This window comes from Sparus aurata, chromosome 11 (assembly GCF_900880675.1).
Source record: "Sparus aurata chromosome 11, fSpaAur1.1, whole genome shotgun sequence".
In the NCBI taxonomy this organism is placed as follows: domain Eukaryota; kingdom Metazoa; phylum Chordata; class Actinopteri; order Spariformes; family Sparidae; genus Sparus; species Sparus aurata.
In genome coordinates, this window is record NC_044197.1 from 6339902 (window position 1) to 6365944 (window position 26043).

General features: G+C 40.9%; 2 protein-coding genes across 5 annotated transcripts; one reads left to right on the forward strand and one right to left on the reverse strand.

Moving 5' to 3' along the window:
* The first annotated feature begins 6757 nt into the window (after nucleotides 1-6757).
* cnga3a (cyclic nucleotide gated channel subunit alpha 3a) lies at nucleotides 6758-15170 on the forward strand. Of its 4 annotated transcripts, none has more exons than XM_030433815.1 (9): nucleotides 6758-7016; nucleotides 9099-9223; nucleotides 9347-9436; nucleotides 10211-10384; nucleotides 12058-12108; nucleotides 12636-12836; nucleotides 12942-13043; nucleotides 13134-13240; nucleotides 13343-15170. In XM_030433815.1, the coding sequence occupies exons 2-9, from the start codon at nucleotides 9123-9125 to the stop codon at nucleotides 14737-14739; spliced, it is 2223 nt and encodes a 740-aa protein (XP_030289675.1). In that variant the 5' UTR covers nucleotides 6758-7016; nucleotides 9099-9122; the 3' UTR covers nucleotides 14740-15170. The 4 variants fall into 4 exon arrangements, with proteins under 4 accessions (XP_030289675.1, XP_030289677.1, XP_030289678.1 ...); XM_030433817.1 differs by having other exon boundaries at nucleotides 6759-7016; nucleotides 10256-10384; XM_030433818.1 differs by lacking the exons at nucleotides 12058-12108; nucleotides 12636-12836 and having other exon boundaries at nucleotides 6760-7016.
* Nucleotides 15171-16648: 1478 nt separating this feature from the next.
* ube3a (ubiquitin protein ligase E3A) lies at nucleotides 16649-25127 on the reverse strand. Its single transcript, XM_030433814.1, has 11 exons — nucleotides 24798-25127; nucleotides 22852-22898; nucleotides 22293-22561; nucleotides 21016-22202; nucleotides 20789-20933; nucleotides 20157-20362; nucleotides 19422-19586; nucleotides 18825-18980; nucleotides 18667-18740; nucleotides 18379-18522; nucleotides 16649-17747 (listed from the first exon to the last, which is right to left on the reverse strand). Coding segments are annotated over exons 2-11 (2469 nt in total). The 5' UTR covers nucleotides 22854-22898; nucleotides 24798-25127; the 3' UTR covers nucleotides 16649-17626.
* Between the last annotated feature and the right edge of the window lie 916 nt (nucleotides 25128-26043).

Here is a 26043-nt window from a genome sequence, read left to right on the forward strand (position 1 = left end):
TTTGGAATAATAAGTACACAACTAACAACAAAATATTAAGTTGTTTTGAGACATTTTAAATGCTAGAATTCTTGCATATTACATCTTCAAAGTCATATGATGACAACACCATTACTTGAAATAAAACTTCTAACATAAATCATATTGATATCTCAGAGTTAATATCCCAAAAGAAACATCCACAGTGCCTGAGTTTATTCGAACGACATTTTGACTTGTCGAGTCACTGCCACGCCTTACCGACACTGAGCCATCATTACTGTCATCACACCTTTGACAAATTACTGCAATGATTATGATAATTCGTGGTTTTCAAATCACCATCTTTAAACCACAAGAATACAAAAGACTCGCTGTAGAAATCCCTCTGTTAAGATCTTAATCTTCCCTCGGGTGTGGAGGACCATAGTTGATTGTTGAGTCTCATTCTGAGGTCGTTGGCTTTCGGCCAACCGAAAACATGTTTTTGACATCGTGGGAAAACGACTCAACCCAGATTTGCTGGCTGCAATTTTCACATGGTGTGTTTCCAAACAGCTACTGACGAATCCTGCGTGTTGTGCCTTTAAGGACACACCACTGCACTGCTGGGCTGCAGAGTGTGATTCTGAGAGTTTCCTGTAGAGGGCAGAAATGCACTAAAATGCCTCCTAAAGAACTTCTGTCAGATGTTTGAATCACCATTTTGCTAGAAGATTGTTTTGTACATTTGAATTTGCTCGCTCTCTGTGTGACAGTGGATCTATTATTGGTCTATGAATAATGAGGAAATGATTTGCCTGAAATAATGACTTTAGATTAATTACAGTCCTGTTAAATGCAGAGTCAAATATAAACCTTATTAATTTATAACATATGAAATTAACCTGAACTTTTACATGAGCATAACGTGTTTTCGAGTGTTTATTATTCACAAATTCTACATCAAATCAAAGCCTTTAAAACTGGTTATTGGTTTGTAACTCTGTAAAAAGAATTATTAAATGACTTTACGCATCACTTGTTATCAAAAGTTGTTACATTGCTTGTTATATTACTGTATTACTTTGACGTTGGTAACATCCCCTCCACAGTGAAACCTCCCCAGCAACAAGCTTCTTTAGATCGTAACGTCTGTCCAGAACCACGCCCTGCTCAGAAATCCAGTTTCTGTTGTTCAGTCCGGGTTCATGCTGCCTGTGGAGGCCTGACCCGCACAGCAGACGCCTCAGGCTGCAGTTACTTGATATAGTAACTGTACTACATTACTTATTACTGGAAAAAGTAATTATATATCTGAGTAATGCATTACTGCCCAACACTGCACATCTACTTACTTAATTTATACATGTAGACTGATGTAGATTAAATTGTTGCATTAAATGTGATGATTTACATGTAACTTATGTTGTAGAATTAGATGGAAAATCAACACAGAACTAAAATACCTGAATCATTGTTTTAGGCAAATTGTGTTTTGAGCGCTAAACAGGATTATAAAGCACTTCATGTGTGAGTGAAATTACATAATCAGTTCCCCCCCCAAGAGCTTGTTATCATTCATTTCAGTTTTTGTATTGTAATTTTGGTAATATTTAGATAACGAAAACAACTTTTTACTTTCTGTAGTACAGTGGTGTTATGATATTTCACTCCCTGCTGTATATTACATAAAATCCTATTTATTTTTATATCGCTACCTGTTCTGTTATTATCTACTGTATGTAATGCAAATAAAGCATCTTGCTATATTTATACATGAGAAAATAGGTAGTATATGACTTAACCATTAATTCCAGCAATGAGAACAAAAGAGTGAAGCGAACAGCCAGTCACACAATTTTTTAAAACCATGTAACCATTGTGAAGGAGAAGTGTGAGCGTAAACACACACACGCACACTCACAAACACACACACACACACACACACACACACACACACACACACACACACACACACTCACAAACACACCCACACACACACACACACACACACACGCACACTCACAAACACACACACACACACACACACACACAAACACTCACAAACACACCCACACACACACACACACACACACACACAGTTGTGCAGCCGACTGATTGCGAGTGGGAACAGGAACAAACAACACAAGTGGCTGATTGCAGAACAGGTTAAATCACGGCGCTATTAGAGGATTATAAAACCAACAGAAACAACAAATCACTGGAAAGCCTCGCGCATGCAGCGGCTGCAGAGTTCTGCAGAGTCTCCACGTGTCTGCCATCTTGTGTTGGACGTCTGTGGCAAAAGGCCCCCTCAGATATGTCCTTGAGGTTGTTATAGCAACACTGTGCAAGTGTTTGGCGGATGATAAATCATCTCCTCAGGTTGGCATCTGATGAACTGGGCGCAGCTCATCAGCACAAGAGGACACTCAGACTGAGACTGAGTGCCAGGACACATCTGAGCGCCGCCTCCTCCTCCACGCTCATATGGCATGATTGACCATTTGGTCATTCAAAATATAATCTCATTTTTCGGGTTTTTTCATTTAGTCTATAATGATGACAGATGAAACATGCTGACCAGTCTGCACAGCAACAGTGCACAGTGATGTGTTCACTGTCTAAAGACACAGAGACAACATTTCCACTCAATCTGATGAGTGACTTTCTCACATAGGTCTGGTGTTATTATATATTTCTTTCTCGTCTCAATAAGCTCCATGAAAAGACATAATACAACAATTACTGTTCATACTAACTACTATGACTGATATGTTCCTGAAACACATTCTGTCTAAGAAATGTGCCTTCTCAAATGAATAAACTGTAGATTTCTATATTTATATGAAAAATATATACATTTTTACCAGTTTAAAGGAGATTTACATCAGCAGTATCAGCCAATTAGCTCGAGCCTGAGGGCCAAAGACAGAACACAGAACTCTTACTAATAGGAATTTGGTAATAGAAAAACTATCCTACAAAGAATTTCCTGTTCCATTCCCAATATTTTTGCTTTACTATTACTATTACTTTTCATTTTAACTTTCCTTGGTTTTCATCACACAACATGATTGGTAATGAACTGCACTTAAAGGGGCACTATGTAGTTTTGAAGATGAAAGTCAAGCACAGAATTATAATGTTTACAATATCAATAAGGTAACAATAGAAACTCAAATATGTATTTTTTTTCCATAACTGAACAAACCAGCTGTTCTCAGAGGAACATAACGTCCCCAGAACACTGTTTGAAGCTAGAGAAGGTGGCAGGGTCCGCCACATGTAAACAGTGTAAAACAGTATGAAGCTGTGTGTTGTAGTTTTAAGTGAAATACAACCACTGGATGACTTGCTAGGAGTTGTGGTCTAATAATGTAACGAATGATCTAGCGCCATCATCTGGTCAACCTAATGACATGCCCATCAGCCTCTGTTATTAGCAAACACCAGAATGTTAAACTAAACATTAGCATGTTAGCATTTAGCTCACAGCCCTCCAAAAGCTGCTGCTACGGCTGTGGACACTTGGTCATGTTATTAATCATGAGTTGTTTCGGCACTTCAATTAAGTAAATAGTCATTTAGATAATTACATCAACTTCAATTCAATTCCGTCTAATTATCAGGCTAATTCTGTTGTGTGTTTGGAAATGAAGTCCACTTGAGACCGATCCACTGTTATTGTTCACCTGCACTCTGAATGGTAGACCGTCTACCATTCAGTAATTTGCGTGGAGAAAATGCAGGAAATGAATACAGCGCTCCAGTCCCCGGGGTCTGGAGCGCTGTATTCATTTCCTGCATTTTCTCCACGCAAATCACTCTGCATTGTATGTGGACAAGATTTTAGCCCACACTGTCCAAACAACACACTGAATGTCGGGCATCATCCGAGACTTCAGCTCAGAGCTGAACACAAGTGGGTACTCGCAGCGGGCCCGATCGTCACATCAGTTTGGATCCAGCTCATTGTTGTTGTAAATGCACATGGAAGCCGGCATGCAGGAGACAACTGTCGCACTGTGTCACGGTGCACTGTGGGAAAGCCACGGTTTTAGGGTGCAGTAATTACCCTGTGCCGTCTGGCAGAGATGTAAAGAGGCTTTCAATAGATCTGCATGCACCTGGAGACGGTCCTAAACCTAATGAGGGTTGGAGAGGGGGACAGTGATTGGTCGAACCAAATCGGGAATTTCTTTTACCACAGCAGCCTCGAACTGCAATAAGGCATTTAAAAAAAAATGTAGAAGGTTATAAGGGGGACCACATATTTGGTGTATTGCTTTTGACTATTGGTTGGAACAATAATCAAACCTTCGTTAAAGGATTACATGTTGCACCTACTGCAAATATAGCATTGTATTTGAATAAGAAACAATTTGTGGAGAAGCTTAATTAAATGTTATTTCTGTCTCTTAGTGTCCGCAGACTCTTTGTCTGTAAGCACCTTTTCTGGTATCCAGTACGCTGCTTCTATTAATGGATTGGCCTAAACCCACTCTCAGTGAGGACAATCCTAAAGTCTATTACAACATTAATACCCTTCAGTTTGAGATGAGCACAGACACACACAAAACAACAAACGTGAGTCTACAGCCGCATTATTTATATCTGAATTACACGGATGATTTATATAGATGAGTGTTAAGAATTTCCACGTTTGAATATAAACGCAGCAGAGAACAGACTGAAACAGTGAATCTAGTTCACTTAGCTGCACAACTAATTGTGAATTTTTATATAATATTGACCCAACGATGTGAAATGTTAAAGAAAGGTAACATATCTTTAAGGGACCACATCCATGAGGGGGCATTAGGTGGCTGAAATAGGTTCTCAAGTCTAAGCTGGGATTAGAGGTGCAGCTCCGTGTATTGCCAAGGGATTTCTCTTTTAACCTTATGCCTTCAGGTGATGTGGCGAGGGGGGCGGGGCGACACGCTGGTGTTGAGCTGGTACAGTGACGAGGGATGCTGCTCTCAGTCCGCTCAAATCACCGAAATTATTACTCATCAAGTTTTTGACTTCCAGTTACCGTTCACATCGTCCATCAAAAGCCAGGTTACGTGTGGATACATCATGTGACAAAACCTTTTCTCTGTGATCTCAGGCTTATGTACAATAAATCCTAACTTGTTAATTTCCACCCACTATGAACTCATTGTTATTTCAAATGATGATGGTGGTGTCATCTGCATACTTAACAAAAGTTTTCTCTTGATTTCTGGGAGTGTAGTCATGGGTGTACTTATCCCCCAACCCCCCTTAAATTATGTAAACACAACTATGTAATTTCAATAATATTAATAAAATGCATTGAACATGAACATAAGATACATAAAAGCACGTTTTGATGGTTATTCATTATATAATCATCACCACCCCTCATTTGCACTGCAATGAATTACAGGTGTTAGCTTTGTGTTAGCTAGCGGATAGCTATTGTCTGCTAGCTGCAACAGTCACATTAAGTGTTTGCAGTTGTTTAAGTTTGAGTCAGTGACAAAAGGCTAGTAATGAAATGAACTCCTCTTTTATTAGCAGGGTGACAGATTGTTTGTTTGCAGAGTTACAGCACTACTTTTGTCATCGCCCTCAGGAATTTGCATTTGAGTAAACTTCATGCAGTAGACTATACCAAAGTCCTTCTAGGCAATAGTAGAACGTCTCTGACTATACTCACATGGCAGCCATTTTCCTCTGACATGACGCTCAGGGAGGGAAACTCAACTCCTGATTGATCAGTCGCTGAAAAGAACTGTTAATCAAAATCTGGAGGGACATCCAACCACATTTCAAGGTAAAAAACCCCCATAATCAATAACCCAGTAGCTATCGTTAGACAACAGCTAACGTTAGCATTCAAGCACTCCCTAGCTAACATTACCGTGATATCGTTACATGATACTATAATTAATTTTTTAACTACAACACACATCTTGGACACATTTATTTAAGCCTGGCAGTTAAAACACACTGTTTGTAATCAAATAGAAATGTTAGCCAGGAAGTGGTTTAATGCTAACTTTAGCTAATGGGTTATCAAATATGTTGTTTTAGCTTGAAATATGACCCAACGTCCCTCCAGATTTTCACTATCAATCCTCTTTTGTTGCTTATCAATCGGCAACAGGTAAAATGTTAATAATATGTCAGATTCCCTACGTTTATGTGACCAGCAACGGCGAACACAGCAGCGTAACGTTAACCTTGCGTTGAGCGTGAAGTCAGGGGAAAATGGCCGCCAAGTAAAAGTAAGCTACATAAACATTTGCTTGTTTCGAAGAAAAATGGTACAACATTATTGCATTATTTTATAGCGAAACGTGGACGTGTTAGGCCAACATATGCAAGGTGAAGAAATTTTTTAACTTTTAGCCTGTAACGTTAGACCTGCTGGTATTATGCTAAACTGATAGCAACGTGCTACATCTTATAAGCTAATTTAGCTTTCGTGCATAACATTTTGCACATACATTTTAAAGATTTAATACAGTCAGCAAACAAATATAGTGAAGTGTTCAAATACCTACCACTGTACGTTTTTTTGGTTAATAAGTATTTTACAGTATCTGAGTATATATATATATATAAGGTTACATTCCAACACAGCTGATAAATTTACCTGATGAATAAACACCAATAACCATCAGTGTGTTTATATTTTAATCATTTCTAAGTTCATTATAAACATTAAATTGTCCAAACAGAGGTGTAGCGTCAGTCAGCTGTGTCAGGCTGTGACTTGTGGACACTGATGGCAGCTGATGCTCTCCTCCCTCCTCCCGTCTGATCTGATCTGGGACCTGTCAGTCGCTCCTCTCCTCGTCCAGCTCACAGGATGGACAAACGCGGTGGATAATTTCTGGTGACGCTGCGTTCCGGACGAAAGGATCGGAAATATATTCTTCTGAGGAGATATATTCATTTTTTTTTGGTTTTGTTTATTGTTGTTGTTGCTGTCAAGATGGGATTATACAGAAGCGATCAGAGGGGAACTGCTCGTTTGGTCGGATCACGAAACTCAGCGTGAAGAAGCTTCAGAACAGGTGAGCTGCTGCGTTCAGCCCGCAGCCTGCAGGACTGCAGAGACTGTAGAGATCAATACATGTTGTTCTCCCTCCCTGTGCTGCTCTAATAGACGTTTGGGACTAATATTGTGCATTTTACAGAATAATAAATCCACATTAGCTGTTGATTTCTGGATTTCTTATTTCAACTTTGACTCTCAGGTGTGGTCTAGACTGGCGCAGCAACAGGTTGAACGTCGAAAGATGCTCAAATGAATTTCTGCTGAAGCTGCCAACACTTAAATCTTATTGAAAATGGCTAAAAATGTGGAATTACAATAAAAAAACAATATAAACAACCTGTTGAGACCTCACAGAGATCATAGTCATGGAAGGAGAAGATATTCCAATGTAATATGAATCAGTAGCAGAAGATATTAACCTGTAAAGTGTCTATGTGTACCCTGAAAAGCATTATATAGAATAAATATTATTATTATTATTATTGTTGTTGGTGTTGTTGTTGTTTCATGTGTCCAACAACAGTGCAGAACTAACAGCTCATTTAACAGATGGACATTTGCAGGACACATTCAGTTTATCAATAATCAACAAGTGAATTTGGATTTATAGCTGGATTTAATTACAATAAATAGGAATTAAGTGAGGGGGGAGGTGTATTGAGGGGGTGTCAGTACCGCAGCATCATAGCATAGCAAGCCTCAAGCCTCTTAGTGAGTCTTGACACTGGGGTGAAGCTGAGCGACTAATCTCCAAGAACAAAAAAAAAAAAAGCAGTAATCACTCAAACACAAGTTTTGGTTTTATTACACTGAAAAGCTGCAGAGAACACACGCAGTCAGTCAGACGGTCTTAATAGTAGTATTCAACGAGGGGAACTGTCACGGTGATGTAGTTACACTTCCTGCCCTACGAACCTGTGGTTTGCTGAATCAGATCATTCAAACACCAGACTTGAGTCAGGCTCAGGTTTTGTGCATTCGCTTCTGTTCCACATAATCACTTGAGTGTTAATAGATTTTCCAAATAACTTGTATCCCGTCTGTGAAACAACTGCATTTATAATGAGAATGCAGGCAGTGGTGTGCATCTCAGTATTTTTCATCATCCTGCCTGTGAGATTATTGTAGAAAATAAAGGTAAAACAGATTTAAATCACACAACAGAGGAGCAGGAAAAATCAGTTTTTCCTATCCCCGCTCCTGTTTTGCTCATGGAATTAGTATAAGAATTTATTTTTTTTGTCCTGTACAGCTGAAAATGACCAAATAAACCAAATTTCTGATATAATTTCCTCTCTGAGCAGTTTATAATCACTATTCATGTCAGCCACATTTAGAATACTGACATGGCTCTGGCTTCACCTTTTGTCACCCTTCAAGCACTCAGCTTCTTGCTGGATGTCAGTGTAATTTAATTTAGTGGGGGGTTGGCTAACTCCCTGGTATTAGCACTAATCTACATGTGTGCACGTGTTACAACCATCGGTGTTGCCCAGAGATCAGCGAGTCATTATTTACCAGTCGACCAAGAAAAGTCTATTATTTGAGGCAATAACAACAAAAGAGAATTGTGACTTTGCACAGCTTGTTTTTATAAGTTGTAACTGTCTCTAAATGAGATCGAGAGCCTAAAAAACAATCTGCACTGCATAAACATATATATATTTTTTAAGAACTTCCTAGAGAGCTTACAGGAGCACATGGCTGACTTGGTTGTTTCTCAAGACTGTACGGAAAACTGAAGAGAGTCGGTGTTCTCGTCACGTATACGGTTGTACCTGTTCTCTAAGTGGTTGTCCTAATGGACTTAACCTGCTGCATACACGACTGAAGATAGCAACTACAGTCTCCCTGTAAGCCATAGCTTAGTTATTTTAAAAACCACCCGACCGTTCACAGAAAGAGAGGCCGCTGATCCTGTTTAGTGTTAAGGACATAATAATGGTGTATTTTTAGGCGCTACCACTAAAAGTGGCGTTCGGTTAACACGTCAACAACACGGCGCTCATGAGGGGAACGACTTTTTGTAGCATGATTTCTGGCTTGTAAAATCTGACTTTGTGTTGTGTTTTTTCTCCGTTATGTGTGTGTGCTCCAGGCCAGCAGAGCCGGACACGACAACATGGCAAAAATCTGCAGCGAAAAGACCTTTTTAAACAGACAGCGGCTGTCCAGAAACACACCTGATGAGGAGCTGGCTGTCATTGAAAATGGGGACAGCAGGTCTGATGTCGCCCAAACTCTCAAGTTGTACTCAAAAATATCAGCGTGCCTTTCGAATTGTTGTCCTTGATGCTTTGACTGCTCTGCGGGATTTTAAGCCCGGCACTGTGTTTTCCTCACCAGGGTTCACTCTCTTTGTGGAGACAACTGTGAGACGGCGCTGTCCTCAGAGACCCGCAGAGGCTCATTTACAGGTGCTGGGGCCATGGCCAGGTAAACTGATGTGGTCAGACTTCAAAGTTCGTAGTTGGTATCTACCAGCGGTGGAGAGTACATGTACTCAAGCAGTGTATAATTGTAGGATTAAAACTTGAGATAAAAACTCACCAGCCACCTAAATACGTCTAATTCTTCATCATGCCTTATCCCGGGATGTTAAAGAACCTGAAAAAACAGTTCCTTGATCCTTGTCTTTATCAGGATCCTCTCCAAAAGTTAACTGGGTCTATTCTGGGCTGACACCCATCCTCCATCCAAGTTTCATGGAAATCCGTTCAGTAGATTTTCCGTAATCGTGCTCACAAACCAACAAATCAAGTAAAAAAACAGACATGGGTGAAAAGATAACCTCCTTGGCGGCAATAACCAATTGTTTTCAGCCTTTATAATTTTTTAACCCTGTAACAAAAAACATCTGGCACATTTAAACAACTGCCAGAGGGCCAAAAAATACATCTGAATTTTTAATATTTCACATAAAAAGCAAAGATTTGGTCCAAAGTCTAAAAAACAAATGCAGAAATTTTTCCTCTCCAGCTAATCATCTAACGACTCTTCAGATACATCCTGTGACCCTTTAAGGAAGCCCGATCCCTGACTTTTACTGTAATGGAGTATTTCACTGGTACTTTTACTCAAGTAGAGGATCTGAGTACTTCCTCCACCACTGGTATTTCCATATTCTGTCAGATGAGATGAATCATAGTCACTAGTTCCTAGACTAGTCGGGTGTCACCTTGTTCCCTTTTCATCCCGCTAACCCTCCAGGCTCTCTTATTTCTTCTTCATGCTGTGGAACTGGGCGTCTCACAGAGAGAACCGTCAAACAGAGAGACACGACTCTTTCCTCGAGCGCTTCAGAGGCCCCGACCTCAAAGACATCTCCAGTCGAGAGAGCAATGCCCAGTCTGTGGGCCTCAACGACACAATCCGAAAGAGGAAGTAAGTACTGGGCAGCGTTACAGCACTGATGATGGTCACTACCTCAGAGTTTAAAGTTATAGACCAACAGTGACAGTGGCTTCTTTTATGAAACGTTTCAACAGAAGAAAACTCCTGCACATCAGGTTATCTTACAGGACAATGGGGGAGGCTGTCTTAAATAGGGTTGTGGACTCATGTGGACCAATCAGGCCACAGCGCAGACAGACGTCCCTCAAAATCCAACAAATCTACCCCAAAACAGTACAAATGTAATACAAGAGTTGGTTAGAGCAAAAACAAAAAGCACTTAAAATGTGTCAAATTGATATACATACACACACACACATATATACATACACACACACATAGATACATACACAGATCTAGGCCATGAAGAAGCTGATCACAACAAACTATAACTTGAAACAGCTATATGATGAAGAATTACTTACGGGGCCCGCTGTCTTCTTCTATGCACCTGTCGATCCTGCGGTGTGCAAATACTTTCAACAAAAGCATCGAACACGACAATAATCTACATTAGATGGTTTATAGTGAATTTGGTGAAGCTTTGTTGAGTCAAACTGAGTTGAATGCTACTAGAATATGACATAAAAGTCAAATAGCATCTTTAGCTTGAGAAGAGAGCCACGGGAATAAGTCCTAAAACCTGGAAATAAGTTTTTGCAATTCCAGTTCCCTCATCTTGAAGTCAGTGGGTCTTTTTGAATGGGTTTTCAGTTGAAATGCTTGGAATAAAATCTGTGTTGAACACAAGCTTAAATATTCTCAAGTTTTGTTCAATGACATAAAGTTCAATACATGTTTACATGCCTTCAAAAAGGCGGTCGCTCACATGTGATTAAATGAGAGTACAGAGGCTGTCAAAGACTTCAAACGTTATAAACTATTCAAGCTCTAACTTTACAACTCTAGATTGATCCGTTCATACTAAAATTTGCAGGCTTGAATATTGTAAGGCTCTTAGTAGCAGTGACGTTGAAGTCATGCTAACAGGATGTGGTTCGTGTAGCCTAATGTTAGCTTTTTACTTCTGGTGCTTCAAAGATCAAGGTTATCTTGCTGAGCAGAATGTGTATGTGTCAGAAACTGGTGATTGCCACACTTAAGTAAAAAATTCAATGGAAAAATCCCAGACGCTTTTTGCTAAGGGAACCAAGGCGATGCTAACTTCCAGGTTAGCCTTGGTGATACGAGCTGTAGAGAGTCAGGAAGCTGTGAGGACCGTTGGCTGCTAAACAAACCTCACCAAGCTACTGTATAGTGTTCTGTAAGGAGGTGATCAACAACTAAATGAATAAATTTGACTTTTGCTAGCTGAAATGCAAAAACATAGCTCCTACTCTGATAATGCTCTGCTAGCTAAGCACTAGCTAATGGCCAAATCTTGTTTTATATGAGGTACGATGTTAGCTAGTCGCCCCAAATCACATTTGATTGGATACATTTTTATACAATACAAAAACACGAAGATACACAAACTTTATTTTTTCTTAATTTAGCATGTAGCCTAGCCTAAAAAAAACCAGATGAATGAATAATAAGCAGACGGACACCTGCAGCATTAGAACTTGGAAAATGTATTTGTCATTTCAGTGGGTCTTTAAAGACAAAGAGCTTTAATGTGGTGTGAAAATCTTGTCCTCCATTTCTCTCCAATGTCTCGCCAGTAAGTGGCCTCTAGCTGCTTACAACATGAATAACTGCAACAACACAGACGAGTAAGTGTGTGAATATCCGTCTAAATAGGAGTAGAGAAAGCAGTAATTAGATCATGCTGGACATCAGTAGTATTGTGTGTATGATGTAGACGACACGCTGCAGTAAACAGCATAAAAATAGATGAAAACATGTCTCCCAGTTCTCCATTCCTTGTCAGTATTCCTAAAACCTCTGTCCCTTTGCTCGCTTGAAGGATTTGTGTTGCAAGTTCTGATGCGGGTTGTACAGATTTAACCTTCCTGGAATATTTAGATACAAAATAAACATATTCTGTGCAGACGAAATACACATAATAGTGTTTCTGACATGTTAAACTGAAAGACGACCTGGAGGCGTACCTGTGTCGTGTCGCCATCTGCTGGACAAATGTATGACCTGCACTGGATCTTCCAACAAACCCTCGAATGTGTGTGAATCCTCCGCTAGACCTCCCTCTTGTAACCCGGTAGTCCTCTGAGAACCCCGTTGTAGACCACCACCGCCCCACTTTTCAAGAACCATAGAGAACTAAACTTGTGGTCCGTAGCAAAAAAGAGGAAATCAAAAAAGAAGAGAAGAAGGAAGAGAAGAAAGACGAGGAGAAGAAGGACGGGGACAAGAAGGAGGAGGAGAAGAAAGACGAGAAGAAAGACGAGAAGAAAGATGAGAAGAAAGACGAGAAGAAAGATGATAAGAAAGATGATAAGAAGGATGACAAGAAAGATGATAAAAAGAAAGAGGAGCCACCGTAAGTATTGGGCCTGGGAAGGTTGATTCAAGAAAATGTTTCATATTTGGTGTTAAAAAAAATGAATACATTCTTCTGCAGCAAGTAATGTTGAGTTGTTTTCAGGAAAGAAATCTGGATTATGGATCCAGCCGCAGACCAGTACTACAAATGGCTGACTGTCATCGCAGGCCCAGTGTTTTATAACCTGATGATGATTGTAACAAGGTATCGTCCGTTACCTTTTTAAAAACCTTTAAAACTTCCAATTCATGGGACGATCACACATTTCTAACGCGTGCTGTCCTTGTTTTACAGATCCTGTTTTAACGAACTCCAGGACACGTATACAAAACTGTGGCTAGTCTTGGACTACACCGCCGACGTAATCTACTACGCAGACACATTTGTCAGATCGAGAACAGGTCAGATTCTTGAAGATGTCTCACAACAGCACCTGTACGGGTACACTTGTTTGTTTCGGTCTAAGTTTTCTATGGCTTCTAATTTCATGTTCTTCCACTCAGGTTATCTGGAACAGGGTCTGCTGGTGAAGGATGCTGGGAAACTGAGGAGTAAATACAGAACGACATCGCAGTTCAAATACGATATGATCTCCATGATACCCACCGATCTGCTGTTTTTGAAATTCGGATTCAACAACCCGGAGTTCAGATTTAACCGTCTCTGCAAAATCTCGAGGCTCTTTGAGTTCTTCGAGCGGACTGAAACCAGAACCAGCTTCCCCAACATGTTCCGTATCAGCAATCTCGTACTTTATATCCTCATTATTATCCACTGGAATGCTTGTATGTTCTTTGCCATTTCGAAAACCATCGGTTTTGGAACTGACACGTGGGTTTATCCCAACATCAGCCACCCGGAGCACGGCCGCTTGGCCAGAAAGTACATCTACTCCCTGTATTGGTCCACACTGACCCTCACCACCATCGGAGAGACGCCTCCACCAGTCAGGGATGTTGAATTCCTCTTTGTCATTTCCGATTTCCTCACTGGTGTATTGATCTTTGCTAGTATTGTCGGTAACGTCGGTGCCATGATCTCCAACATGAACGCCTCCCGTGCAGAGTTCCAGGCGAAGATCGACTCCATAAAGCAGTACATGCAGTTTCGAAAGGTCACCAAAGACCTGGAGGCCAGAGTCATCAAGTGGTTCGACTACCTGTGGACTGAGAAGAAGACCTGCGACGAGAAGGAAGTGTTGAAGAACCTTCCGGACAAGCTCAGGGCTGAGATCGCCATCAACGTCCATTTGGATACGCTGAAAAAAGTGCGCATCTTCCAAGATTGTGAAGCCGGACTGCTGATTGAATTGGTGCTCAAGCTGCAGCCGCAAGTGTTCAGTCCTGGAGATTACATCTGTAAGAAGGGGGATATTGGCAGGGAGATGTACATCATCAAGGAGGGGAAGCTAGCTGTGGTGGCTGATGATGGAGTCACTCAGTTTGTGGTGCTCAGCGATGGCGCATACTTTGGGGAAATCAGCATCTTGGGTATCAAGGGCAGTAAAGCAGGCAACAGGAGAACAGCCAACATCAGAAGCGTGGGCTACTCTGATCTCTTCGCCCTGTCCAAGGACGACTTGATGGAAGCTCTCACTGAGTACCCAGACGCCAAAAAGGCTCTGGAGGAGAAGGGGAAAGCCATCCTGATGAAGGACAACCTGATCGACGAAGCGATCGCCAACGCCGGCGCCGACCCCAAAGACATAGAGGAGAAGATCGTCAAGCTGCAGGGCAACCTGGATGGCTTGCAGGTCCAGTTCGCGAAGCTGATGGCGCAGTTGACCTCCAGCCAGACGAGGATGAAGCAGAGAGTCACAGAGATGGAGGCCAAAGTAAAATCCATACGACCCGAGGACCTGACGGAAGTGGTGGCCGACAAGGACAAAAAAGTGCAGTAACGTAAGAGATGGACTTTACAGGAAACGAAGGTGTGTTAGACTGACACTTTTTAAAGGCCCATGTTTATATCTATTTATACATCTGTTTATTATCATCATAATGTGTCAAAATGTGTACAGTGTGTGCAGCAAATACTCTCCGTACGCTACGACTGACAGCCGACTTCACGCTGTCATGGATCTACTTGAGTGTGCTGATCAGAGGAACTCGTGTACGCACAGGAATGGCTTTTCTTAGCCTTAGAATAATCAGGATCAGTACTGACATTTTCCCCTTAACATAAATATTGATCTGTCTGTATATATCCATTTGATACTGTATGTGAATGTATAAGATACACCCAAACGCAGTTCTGTTTATAAGTTACCAGCATACACTATCAGTTGTAAATGTGATCTGTGAATAAAGATTAAAATGTTCTTATAACATGTACTGTGTGTCTAGAATGTCATTTTGTATAACAGAGAGATCTTTTGAGCAGCACTTGGAATATAACAACATATATATATATATATACATTTTTATTTTTGAGTCTTAATAAGTCTTTTCTGACTTTAAACCCTCTGAACCTGGCTTCAAATCTATAATATTTCTCTTTAATATAAATATATAACACTCTCGTTTCCGTCCATCTGGTCGTTTAGCTCGGTTTTTGGTCTGAAATAGCTCCTGAGGAAAATATCTAGCTCTTTAGCTTCTACTCTGTCCTGTTTGCAAGTAAGCTAAAGATAAAAATTCAGTCATTTACTCTCCCCCATAACGATGGAAAATGGTAAAAATTTCTTTGCAACATTCGCCTGAACATATGAAGTAGATGAGGATGTAAACAACAACTGTAAAAACATTTTTTTTTAAAACATAAAATGGCTCCATACAGCTTGTCTGGTTTAATTTCAATTCAGAGGGTACACGCTAACACTTTTAGCGTAACAGCACCATGATCTTGGAAGCAGCATCGGAGCCAGCGACACCAACAGACTCAACAAACTGATCAGGAAGGCTGGCTCTGTGATTGGCTGCAAACAGGACACTCTGGAGGCTGTGGTGGAGAGGAGGACACTGAAAAAACTGTTATCCATCATGGATAATCCTCTCCACCCTCTCCAACTCACACTGGTCAGACAGCGGAGCACCTTCTCCGGAAAGCTGCTTCAGCTTCGCTGTCGTAGCAACAGATACAGGAAATCTTTCCTGCCACAATCCATCACTTTATACAACAACTCTCTCACCTCTGCCTGACAGAGAACTCTGGTCTCTCTACTGTTTTGTTGCATATATTATTATTGTTATAGTATATTTTGCATATTTTGTTTTGTTGTATATATTATTATTGTTTATTGTTTATAGCACACTGTGCACTGTATATATACACTATGTTTATATTGGATTCTATTTATGTTATGTATGAAGTGTTTTATTTGCTGACCCAATACTGCTGTAACAAAATAATTTCCCAGTCTGGGATCATTAAAGTAATTCTATCCATCTATCTATCTATCTATCTATCTATCTATCTATCTATCTATCTATCTTGGCTTAGAAAATAGAGGCAACGTCTCGTGAAACCAGTTGGAGATATCTGGGATTCAGGAGATGTGGATTAAGCCCGACCAGCATGTTTGGAGCCATTCAATGTTTTGTTCTGTTTTTTGTTTTTTTTACACTTTAAAACAAGTCCCCATCTCCCTCAGATGTTAAGAGAACGCTGCAACGCTGTTTTGCTGTGAAGCTCCTGAAATGTTTTGTGGACTACAAAACTCCACCTGACTTTCCATCAGCAATGGGGCGAGTAGGTAATGACTAAATTCCAATTTTTGGGCGAGCTGTTCCTTTAATATAAAATTGCCCCTTGAAGTAACGTCTATAATGTTATTTGAGGAAAATCTTTCAGTGCAAATCAACGACAGATTTGACGGATTTCTTCAACTTTTATTTACTTTGCATAATAATTGCTTTACATCAGAGTGTCACATTTTCTGCACATTCTTTATGTACCTGAGATAATTGGCCAAACAAAACACGTCATGTGACTCTTTTTCTTAAATAGGCATCGCACATTTGGCAACTGCACTTACAAAATGTGCCATCAGAAAAAAATAACACTTAATAGCAAACAAACCAAAAGGAAGAGAAACACTTGTTTCAGGATGTGAGAGTCTGGCCCGACCAGTCAGTTTTGAAACTGTGCAAGCTATCGAAACCCCGCAATCTGGTCGGGTTCCCTGTTTCACAACACACTGTACTCGTTTTCTACATAACAGGCACGACAAAGAAATACTTTAAAATAACCTACAGGTTAGTGGTGTGTTTGCTCTCGCACTGACGGGAAATAGTTTACATATAAGCTTGTCAGTGAGGCTGTTTGGGTTAGCAGTAATATAAAAGGCTTCATCTCAATATACTACAATGACAATCATGACCAAGAAGCACCATTATGCTCAGTGCACTCAGTTGTGGGATAGAGCCTGAGGACTGAATACTGCTACACCATCAAGAACTAGAAAAACAAGAGAAAATTCAAACTAAGTCAATAAATATACTGTATGTGCTGGCATTCACTAAAATACGGTGTATAAGTGCACTTTCACAGCTTCACAAATCATATATTGTTTATGTTCGCCCACAATCAAAACACACGAGAAAAAACAAATCATGTAAGTGCTGCCTTAAACTCTTTGGGAGACCTAATGTAGCGTAAATGAATCTAGCTCTCGGAGGAAGTTGGGCCTCAGACTGAAAGGCCGACAGCGGAGTATGACTGTTAAGGGGTTGGTTAGGCACAGGGTTATTGCAGCATCTTGGTTCATGTTATTTCCCTCTCTGTATTTCTGTGATAGTCCCTTTTGTTTGGTTAAAATGCAAAAAAAACCTTCCCTCGTGGATTTGTCACAGCATCCCAAATCCTTTGGCGTAAGTGATGGCCTTCAGGAGTCTTTCTTTCAACTTCTCCTTGGAGGAGTATTCTGGGAGCAGCAGTGCATTAAAGCAGGTGTGAGAGGTTGGTAGCCTGAAAGAAAGGACGAAAAGTAAGGAAACACTGCGAGACAAGCTTAGTATGTGAGTTTGACCATCAGCAAAATGTTTGGGATCTTTAGAGCTGCAACAATTAATTGATTAGTCAACTGTAAGAGAATTTCAAGCAAGTGTCGAACATTTTCTGGTTCAACCTTCTTAAACGTCAGGATTATCTGCTTCTCTTTGTCATTTATGATAGTTAAAGAGGTCATATTATGCTTTTTTTGTTTTTTGCCTTTACTTTATTTGCGTAATGGAGCATTTTAGTGCACGTAAAAGTTCTGCAAAGTGAAAAATCCCAAAGTGCACGCCAAAGGGAGTTACTCTCTGTGTAAAGGGTTGCTGCAGCACATGAGAAAAATAATGGGTTTTTTGAAAAAGTGTAAGTTCTACCAGGACCAGGACCACAAATAAAAGCATGAACCTGATCATTAGTAAAGTATGACCTCTTTAATGTGAAATCTTTGGGTTATGGACCATAGCACTGCCCCTCAGAAGTTTTTCATTAGGGAACCCCAAATTTTGGGTGGGTGACGGACAGTCAAAAGGTATTTAACTGCCCTGTTTGAATCTGCTCTTTTCGTTTGAAGGTGTTCTAATCATTAACTGTGCCTGTTCTGTACCTGTCTGTGTCAGAGCCATTCTTCGCGATGATCATTTTTAATTTTCCAAGTCCGCCGACTGGTGCTCTGTCTGTGCCGGTGGTGAACTGAAGAAACAACCTCTTCTGCTCCTCCCCAAACGAGTGAATCGTTTCCCAGAAGTCTCTGTGTGCAGAAGAAGAAAAAAAAAACGTTAAACAGAAATGATCTGACTGATAAAATCAGCGTCAGTTCTATAATGTGAGCATCTGCCTAAAACATGTTTTTACATTGGTAATGTTTTGTTTAAGTGGAGAAAACCAGACTCACTTGATGATTTGACTGTCTTTGCTGTAACCTCCGTCATAATCTGTCGTCTTTTCAAGCGCCTCGAAGTCGAGTTTCTGTGAAGAGATCGCTCTGAAAGTCAGAAAAATCACTGGCGACAAGACGCAAACAAAAATCAAAATGCAGGTTTGTTCCCTCACCCTGCTTCCACAGATCAGCATCTCCACTTCCTCAGGTCTAAACAAATATTTCAGCGGGGACTCCTTCGTGACCATTTGGAAACCTTTTTTGAAGGCTTTAAATTGTCTCTCCACACTTGTGTTCAGTATGTAATCAGTATACAGATCCACGAACTCCTGTGAAGTACAGATGTAAAAGGCCAAAACATCATGTTAAATGTACAGATAAGCAACTGCAGATTATTTACTTTCATTGCTGTGGTGATTATGAACCTTTGACCAACAGTCAGTGAGTGTATTCTGTGTATTTTAAGTGATGTTTCTATACAACTTTCCACAACAGAGGGAAGACAACCTACAGGATGCACCATCATGGGAGTTCCTGTTGCTGCACATCTAATAATAACATAGCTGGACACCGTCGTAACACATGTCAGGCTTTTTGATTTGGTGAAAAAATACATTTAAATTGATATCCTGTCCAATGTACATCAAACCACTGTCCTTCCACTACCATATCACACCTGCTGCAGCTCTGACACTGATATAAAAGAACCTTATTATCCTTTACACGGAGCACTGTCAAGGTGTTAACACGAGGGGTGTAAGACACTTCACCTGTCTGTTCTCCTTGGTGACAGGGATCTGTTCTCCGTCCTCCTTTAAATCATGTAAGACTGGACTTCCGAAAAGGTCTGTGTGTGATATCTGGAAGGTGAGCATCATGTCTGTCTCTACATTGCCTGTATATTCAAGCAGCTCCTTCAGACTCTGGAACAGAGCCTGCAGGAAGGAAAGAAGAGACATCTGCTGGTCAGGCAAGATACTGCAGGTGAATAAAGTAAAACAATTTAACTAGAAGATGTCGCTATGAAACTTCCCCTGTTGATTATTTAAATTAAGAATATTAATTTTTGTATTACAAGTTTTCAGATGTTTCATGGGGGTTAATATAGAAGTGTTTGTTGGCCTTTTCACTGACTTTCCTAAAGACTCCACCAGATTGCAGTTTCTCCTCTTGCATCCGGTCTTGATGTGTTAAGCTTAGCTAAGCTAACTGTCTCCTGGATCAAGCTGAGAGTGGTATTAATCTCCCGTAACTCTCTGTAAGTAAGCAAATGAGCATGTTTCCCAAAATGTTCAACTGTTCCATAAGTGCTTGAGTCTGTTGCTTTACAAAAAAAACGCTGCTCTAACCCTCTGAAAGTGTACCAATGCTGCAAAATGTTCTTGATTTTAACAGTAACATTCACAATCATCTTCAGCAAGAGAAGGTTTCTCCCTAACATTTGTAATTACAGAACTGGTGATTTGTCTTTCACTGTGTATTAACTTTGGAGAAAGTTACTGTACTGGATGAGAGTCTGACAGGTCCAAGTAGGTCCCTTTCTTGCCCAGGAGTTTCCTGTAGACGACCATTGGGAAATGTACGTCCAGGATGCAGTTGTTGTAAATGGCGAGTCCCAGGACGAGTCCGACGAGAGTGTACTGCGCTTCATTCTCCAGTGAGGATGAATTAAACCAAAAGAGTTTCGTCTCGTCGTCGTAGGTGAACATTCCTGTTCAGAAAGACAGGAACAAAAGTCAGGAAATGTATACACTTTGTGAAATACAGTTGCTTTCCAGCCAAAAGTCAGAACAAAAGATTGATACCACTCTTATATCTGTAACATGTAAATGAAGTTACAGTTATTAGCTTAGCTTAGCAGGCAAACTGGAAACAAGGAAAACAGCTAGCTTGGATCTGTCCACAGGAAACAAAAAACCCACAACAGTGCAACTAAAGCTCACTAGTATCCTGCTGATAGCTATTTCCCCATTTGCAGTCACAATGTTAAGCTGAACTAGAGATGATTGGAACAACAGTGGTGTTGTGACATGAATACAATGGAAGGGGGGAGACCGAATATTACATTTAGCTGCTGGACGTGATCAATAACGCCTGTGAGCGTACTTCACAAAATGTCTGTGATTTCATGTCTCACCTATGTCAGGATTGAAAATTTCCTCCAAGACCAACTGAAAGAACTCCTTTGAAACCCCTCCCTCGTCAACGCCTTGCTCCCCCTCAAACTCAACAAACAGCTGCTTCTTCAGGTCGGAAGGGTTCTCCATGGAGATCATCTCCAGCTGCAACACAAACACAGCAGGACTCAGCCTCAGTCGGACATCCCATGCACATGCGGCAGTAACGTATGATGCTGTAACTCACTCTAACGAGGGCGTCGTCGATGATGTGATCTCTGCGTACTTTGAGCTTGAGATAAGGGTTGGGCTGCTGGCCCTGGACCATGCTGTAGAGGGCTGTGAGGCGGCGCTCGCTGTACATTCTTATCCTGTTGTCGTAGTACAGTCCTTGGTTCTTGGTGACCACATTGAGGATGAAGGGGCAGGTCTGGAAAGAAAACTTGGTTTCCGCGTTGACCTTAAAGAAGGTGAAATCTTTGTCCATCTCCACCACCTCGTTCAGCGACTCGTTAATGAAGTCCTCAAAGGGGATAAGGGGCTTTATGCTATCTAAAGGTCTGACACCCAGTTCTTTCTCCAGAGGATCGACCCGAGGACCTTTCTTATAGAGCTGCTCCTCACCCAGCATCTCATGCAGGGTGAGCTCATCGGACTCTGAGTCGTCCTCGTCGTCGTCGTTGTGCTCCACATTGACATCACCAGCCTGGATACTTGCGTAGAAGACGACTTTTAAACACTGGGTCGCAGCCACCACAGTCTCGTCGTCATTTACCAGATTTTCGCCGTCGTACTCATTGCTGACTACTGTGAAAGTGATGAGCTGCTGGAAGGTCTCCATCATGCGGCGGATGTGTGGGAGATCGTACTTGGACCAGACCCTTGACAGCCTGGCGAGCGCGGCCACCGGCAGTTTGCTCATTGCTTTGCAGAACTGTGGCAGTGCTACCTCCAGGTACTCCGGGCTGTGCAGGTTACTGTTCTCCATCACGATGATGAAGATATTCAGGTAATCTGGATTTGTGTCGTACACATCAAGGTATTCCAGGTCGAGTTCCATATTTGGAGTGAGGTAAATGATTGCGTTCACGAGAGCTGCCTCCACCTGGTCGATGGTTAGAAGTCTGTCATAGACTCTCCTCACGGCGCAAATGTCCACCGTAACCTCACAAGGATCGGACATGTTGCTGGCACCCTCGCCAGCAGCTGCCGAGGAAGCACCCATCGCTTCTGAGGTCTCCTCACTCTGCTTGTCCACATCTGTTGAGTCCAGGTTTTCAGTAGCGTTGTGTTCATCCTTCCTGAAACTCTTCATCAGGGACTCTGCGTTGGAGAAAACCCTGCCAATGACGCGGACGAGAGCCGAGTAGTCCCCTTCCTCCTCGCAGGAACTCAGGAGCGTACATACAGTGTTTTCTGTGAGGTGATGAACATCTGGACCAGAACAGTAAAAGAATAAAGCAATCAAAACAAAGAATGATTCAAAAACAGCATCCAGAAGAGTCTGAGTCAGAGTTACAGTACCTGAGAAGTTCTCTCTGTCGCTCATTTTACTGTCCAGAAGAGAGTTTTCATTGGCACTGGAATCCGAGTCTTTCTTGGAGGGGTTAGGATTGCAGAGTTTGGCGTTAATCTTAAACAGCTCGAGTGCCTTGGCGGCGGCTGCATTGTTATCCAAAGGTCGAAAATCACAGCACGATGCGCAAAACTCATTCGTGCAGGCGCCATTTCCACAGCCGTCTGTTAACTGCCGAAAGTAGCGCTCAATTAGATGCTTTGCAGCCGCTCTGTTCCTGCGTGAGATATTTAAACAGGAAGTCGGATGATTTAAAGATGTCTACGGTTAGAAAAAAGAAGCATAAACACATTCTGGCAACGCAAATAACAAAACATGTCCAACAGAACTGAACATTGAACGAGCACTTTTTACAAACATTCCTATTTTAAAGGCTAAGACATGATGAAACAGAGACGGGAATCACAGATGGAAAGATGCAACTTCTCTGATAGAAATATTAGTCTAACTAAAAGCATATTTATTAGTTTAGCTACAAGTATAACTAGGTCCATCACAGTGACTTACATTCGGCTGGATTCAGGTTTCCTCCTTCAGGCCCAATTTACAGTCCTCTGAAAGAAACATTCAGCAATTATGTAGAAATCTGATTTTTTGACGACTGTGTCAGGTTTAATTTTTAAACGATCTAATTCATTTAAAATGTAAAATAGGCAACAAAACTTTGGTGGTACCTTAAGTCTTTTTAAAGCGAATAACAACTGTTGATGTCAGCGTGCGTGAAGAGTTTACTGGTCACACATCTTTCTAATTTCACTTCTCCATGTCAGCAACCACTGAACTTCAATGTTTCAACAGTTTTAGTTTTTATTTAAAAAATTTGAAGGAGTCAAGTGACAGAAAATGGGATGAGAGCAGGGCGAGACGTGCAGCAAGGGGCCACGGGAACCTTGTCTCGATGAAACATGACATTCAGCTCAGTATGTTGCAGTTGGTTTTGGTTTATGATGGACAGTCAGGTAACCGGATATCTGATTTCATGCACGTCATGGTACAAGAACAACATCTGATCCAAATTTAAAGTTATTTTTAGGCTATTTTGTGTAACTCTGATTGCAGTGACAAATATTGCATTGCCCAATTTCACCGCACTGTAAACATGTTATGTTCAGCAGATGGAAATGTAGTTACTTTCTACAGGACGTAACTGGAAAAGTAGAAAAGTCCTGTAAGAGTTTCTGACTTTAAGGCCCAATCTCAGAGCTGAAACAGGTGGAAAAAGCCTCACATTCAGGTACCGTCCTGTTTGTAGAGACAGCGAGCTTGAAAGCGGCTACATCATGCCAACAATAATATTAAAGGTGCACTATGTAGTTTTGTAGAAGAAATTTAAACTCAGGATTTAAATGTTTACAGAAAACTCAGAAAATTAGTTTACCATAATGATTCTCAGCGATAAAATAAGGTCCCCTGAACACTGTTGAAAGCTAGAAAGGTGGCAGGGTCCGCCACATGTAAACAGTATGAAATTGATGTTGTCCTTTAAAAAAGCGGTAATCTTGATGATTTTCATTGCGTTTTCTTTTGCGACACCGATTGCAATAAGCGGCAATTTGCAGGTGTATTTTTTTCTCGCTCGCTGTCAGAGAAAATATATTAGCCCTGAAATGGTTCCGTTTGTTGTTTGCAACGGGTCAAATCCAGAATCCTGCTGACTAACAAACGTATATCTGACATCCTAAACTTCGAGTGAAACGCTCGGCAAAATGCAACCTAAGGTCTTTTTGTGAATGTACCCGAAATGTTTGTTTACTGTCCACCATGTCAAGGCAGGACGGCGGCGAGTGAGCAAGCAACTTCTAACGTGAGTTGTCCAAAAAACCCTGGTGATACTACGAGCAAAGTTTCATGTTGTGTCGAGCCTTCTTAGTGTTAAATAAAAGTGCCCGTAGCACCCCCATTGAAAATGATTTTGACTCGAAAACGAAAATACGCTTTTGTCATAATTATGCTTTTAAATGAATGTTTGACTCGGGCACATTCACAAAAAGACCCTAGGTTGCATTTGGGTGAGAGTTTCACTTTAAGTGGTGCCTCAAGGTCCAAGAGTTTGTTAATGTAGCTTTGATTCGTCAATGAAGATCTTTCTCTTCCCATTAAAATGTCTTCCTCAAAACTACACAGTGCACCTTTAATATTACCAATATAACTTCTATGACACACAAAAGACAACAACACACAACAAAGTGTCTCATTTGTCTTTGTGTATTGAGGCTGACTGAATCACATGTGTTATCAGCCACATCACACAACCAGCGTGACTCTTCTCAGAGCTGCCAGCTGACAGTGACGAGCTGTCACACACACACACACACACACACACACACATGCTAGTTTCACCGCTGTTAGCTAGCTAGTTTTCAGACCAACTGACGAGCTAATGAGGTGAACACAACAAGACACAACAAGATGAATCCAGAGTAACGCCTCCAGCCTCCATGCTCAGTACTAACCTGTGATTTGAACACGGGTACAGTCCTGTCTGTCTGTCTGTCTGTCTGTTTGTCTGCCTGTCTGTCTGTCAGTGACAGTGCAAAAATCTGCTGTCAGTCTGAGAGCTGCTGCTGCTGTTTCGGCCACATTCAGTCGCTCCAGTTTGCGTCGCTCCGTTAAAAAAAAACCCAAACACCTTCAATATCTGCGAGGACACGAACACTAAAAATAAGGTCAAGTGTGACGATGTTATAAAGTCTCAACACTTTTCTGTTTATAGGTCAGAGCAAAATCTCCTCTTCTACCATCTTGTAAACAAGAACGCGATGTATCCCGGCATGCAGCGCGGGGCTGTCAAACACCATGCCCCCCTCCCGCCGACAGCACGCGCCGCACACATACACCCGAAATACACATTATTATCTTAAAAACAACAAAACAGTCAAATCTGTAGCGTATTTACTCCACTATCACTGATTTATACGGGTTTGCTTTGATTTGCTTTTTTTTTTATTGAAACGCTGTGATTTAAGCAAACAGGAAGTCTGAGTCAGTTTGAGTGACACCTGTCAGTAAAATAACATAATTTAACATTAAGTTATTTACTTTCTTACTTAATTTGCTTTTTTTAAAAGTGCCATTAATACACTTTAACTTTAAAGAAGATAAATATCTACAAGCTTAATGTAAAAAAAAATACTCCTACAAAATAAAATGTAGGCCCGTGAACACTGATCTGTATTCTTATATTCAGAGAATACAAGTTCCTGATTTGATGTCAAAATATAAACTTTAAAATAAAGATCATGATTTTAATATTGTGATATGAATGCCACAATGTGAAAGTACTCCCTGCAGTGTCATCCACAACAAAGTAGCCTATCAAAAAACTAACTTACTGTACTTATTATGCAGGAATAAGTGTCCTTTTAGGGTTGTTTTATCATATATTACATAATTTGACTGTTACTAGTGATGCATTATGTGATAGTTTTTTATTTTATTACGTATCGGTCAAGTCAGAGTTAATAAGTAAGTAGCAGTGACACTTTATACTCACCCTATTGCATTTTGGAGGCAAATATTGCATATTTTACTCCACTACATTATTTGATAACTTTAGTTACTAGTTCATATACCAATAATAAGAAAAGAGTACTTGAGACTTGAGCACATGTGTTGCCAGGACAATTATTTTGATAGTTAAGTCCAGTTAAAGCTGCAATATGTCAGAATTTTAGTTGAAAACATTATAACATCAACTCC

What these genes read in the sequence shown, in the direction of transcription:
- cnga3a (XM_030433815.1), top strand. Translation starts at nt 9,123, where the DNA reads ATGGCAAAAATCTGCAGCGAAAAGACCTTTTTAAACAGACAGCGGCTG. An exon ending in ATTGAAAATGGGGACAGCAG is followed by an intron (nt 9,224 to 9,346) that starts GTCTGATGTCGC and finishes TTTCCTCACCAG; the next exon opens with GGTTCACTCTCTTTGTGGAG. An exon ending in AAAAAGAAAGAGGAGCCACC is followed by an intron (nt 12,837 to 12,941) that starts GTAAGTATTGGG and finishes AGTTGTTTTCAG; the next exon opens with GAAAGAAATCTGGATTATGG.
- ube3a (XM_030433814.1), bottom strand. An exon ending in TCGACGACGCCCTCGTTAGA is followed by an intron (nt 20,934 to 21,015) that starts GTGAGTTACAGC and finishes TTTGTGTTGCAG; the next exon opens with CTGGAGATGATCTCCATGGA. An exon ending in AAAGACAGTCAAATCATCAA is followed by an intron (nt 18,523 to 18,666) that starts GTGAGTCTGGTT and finishes TTCTGCACACAG; the next exon opens with AGACTTCTGGGAAACGATTC.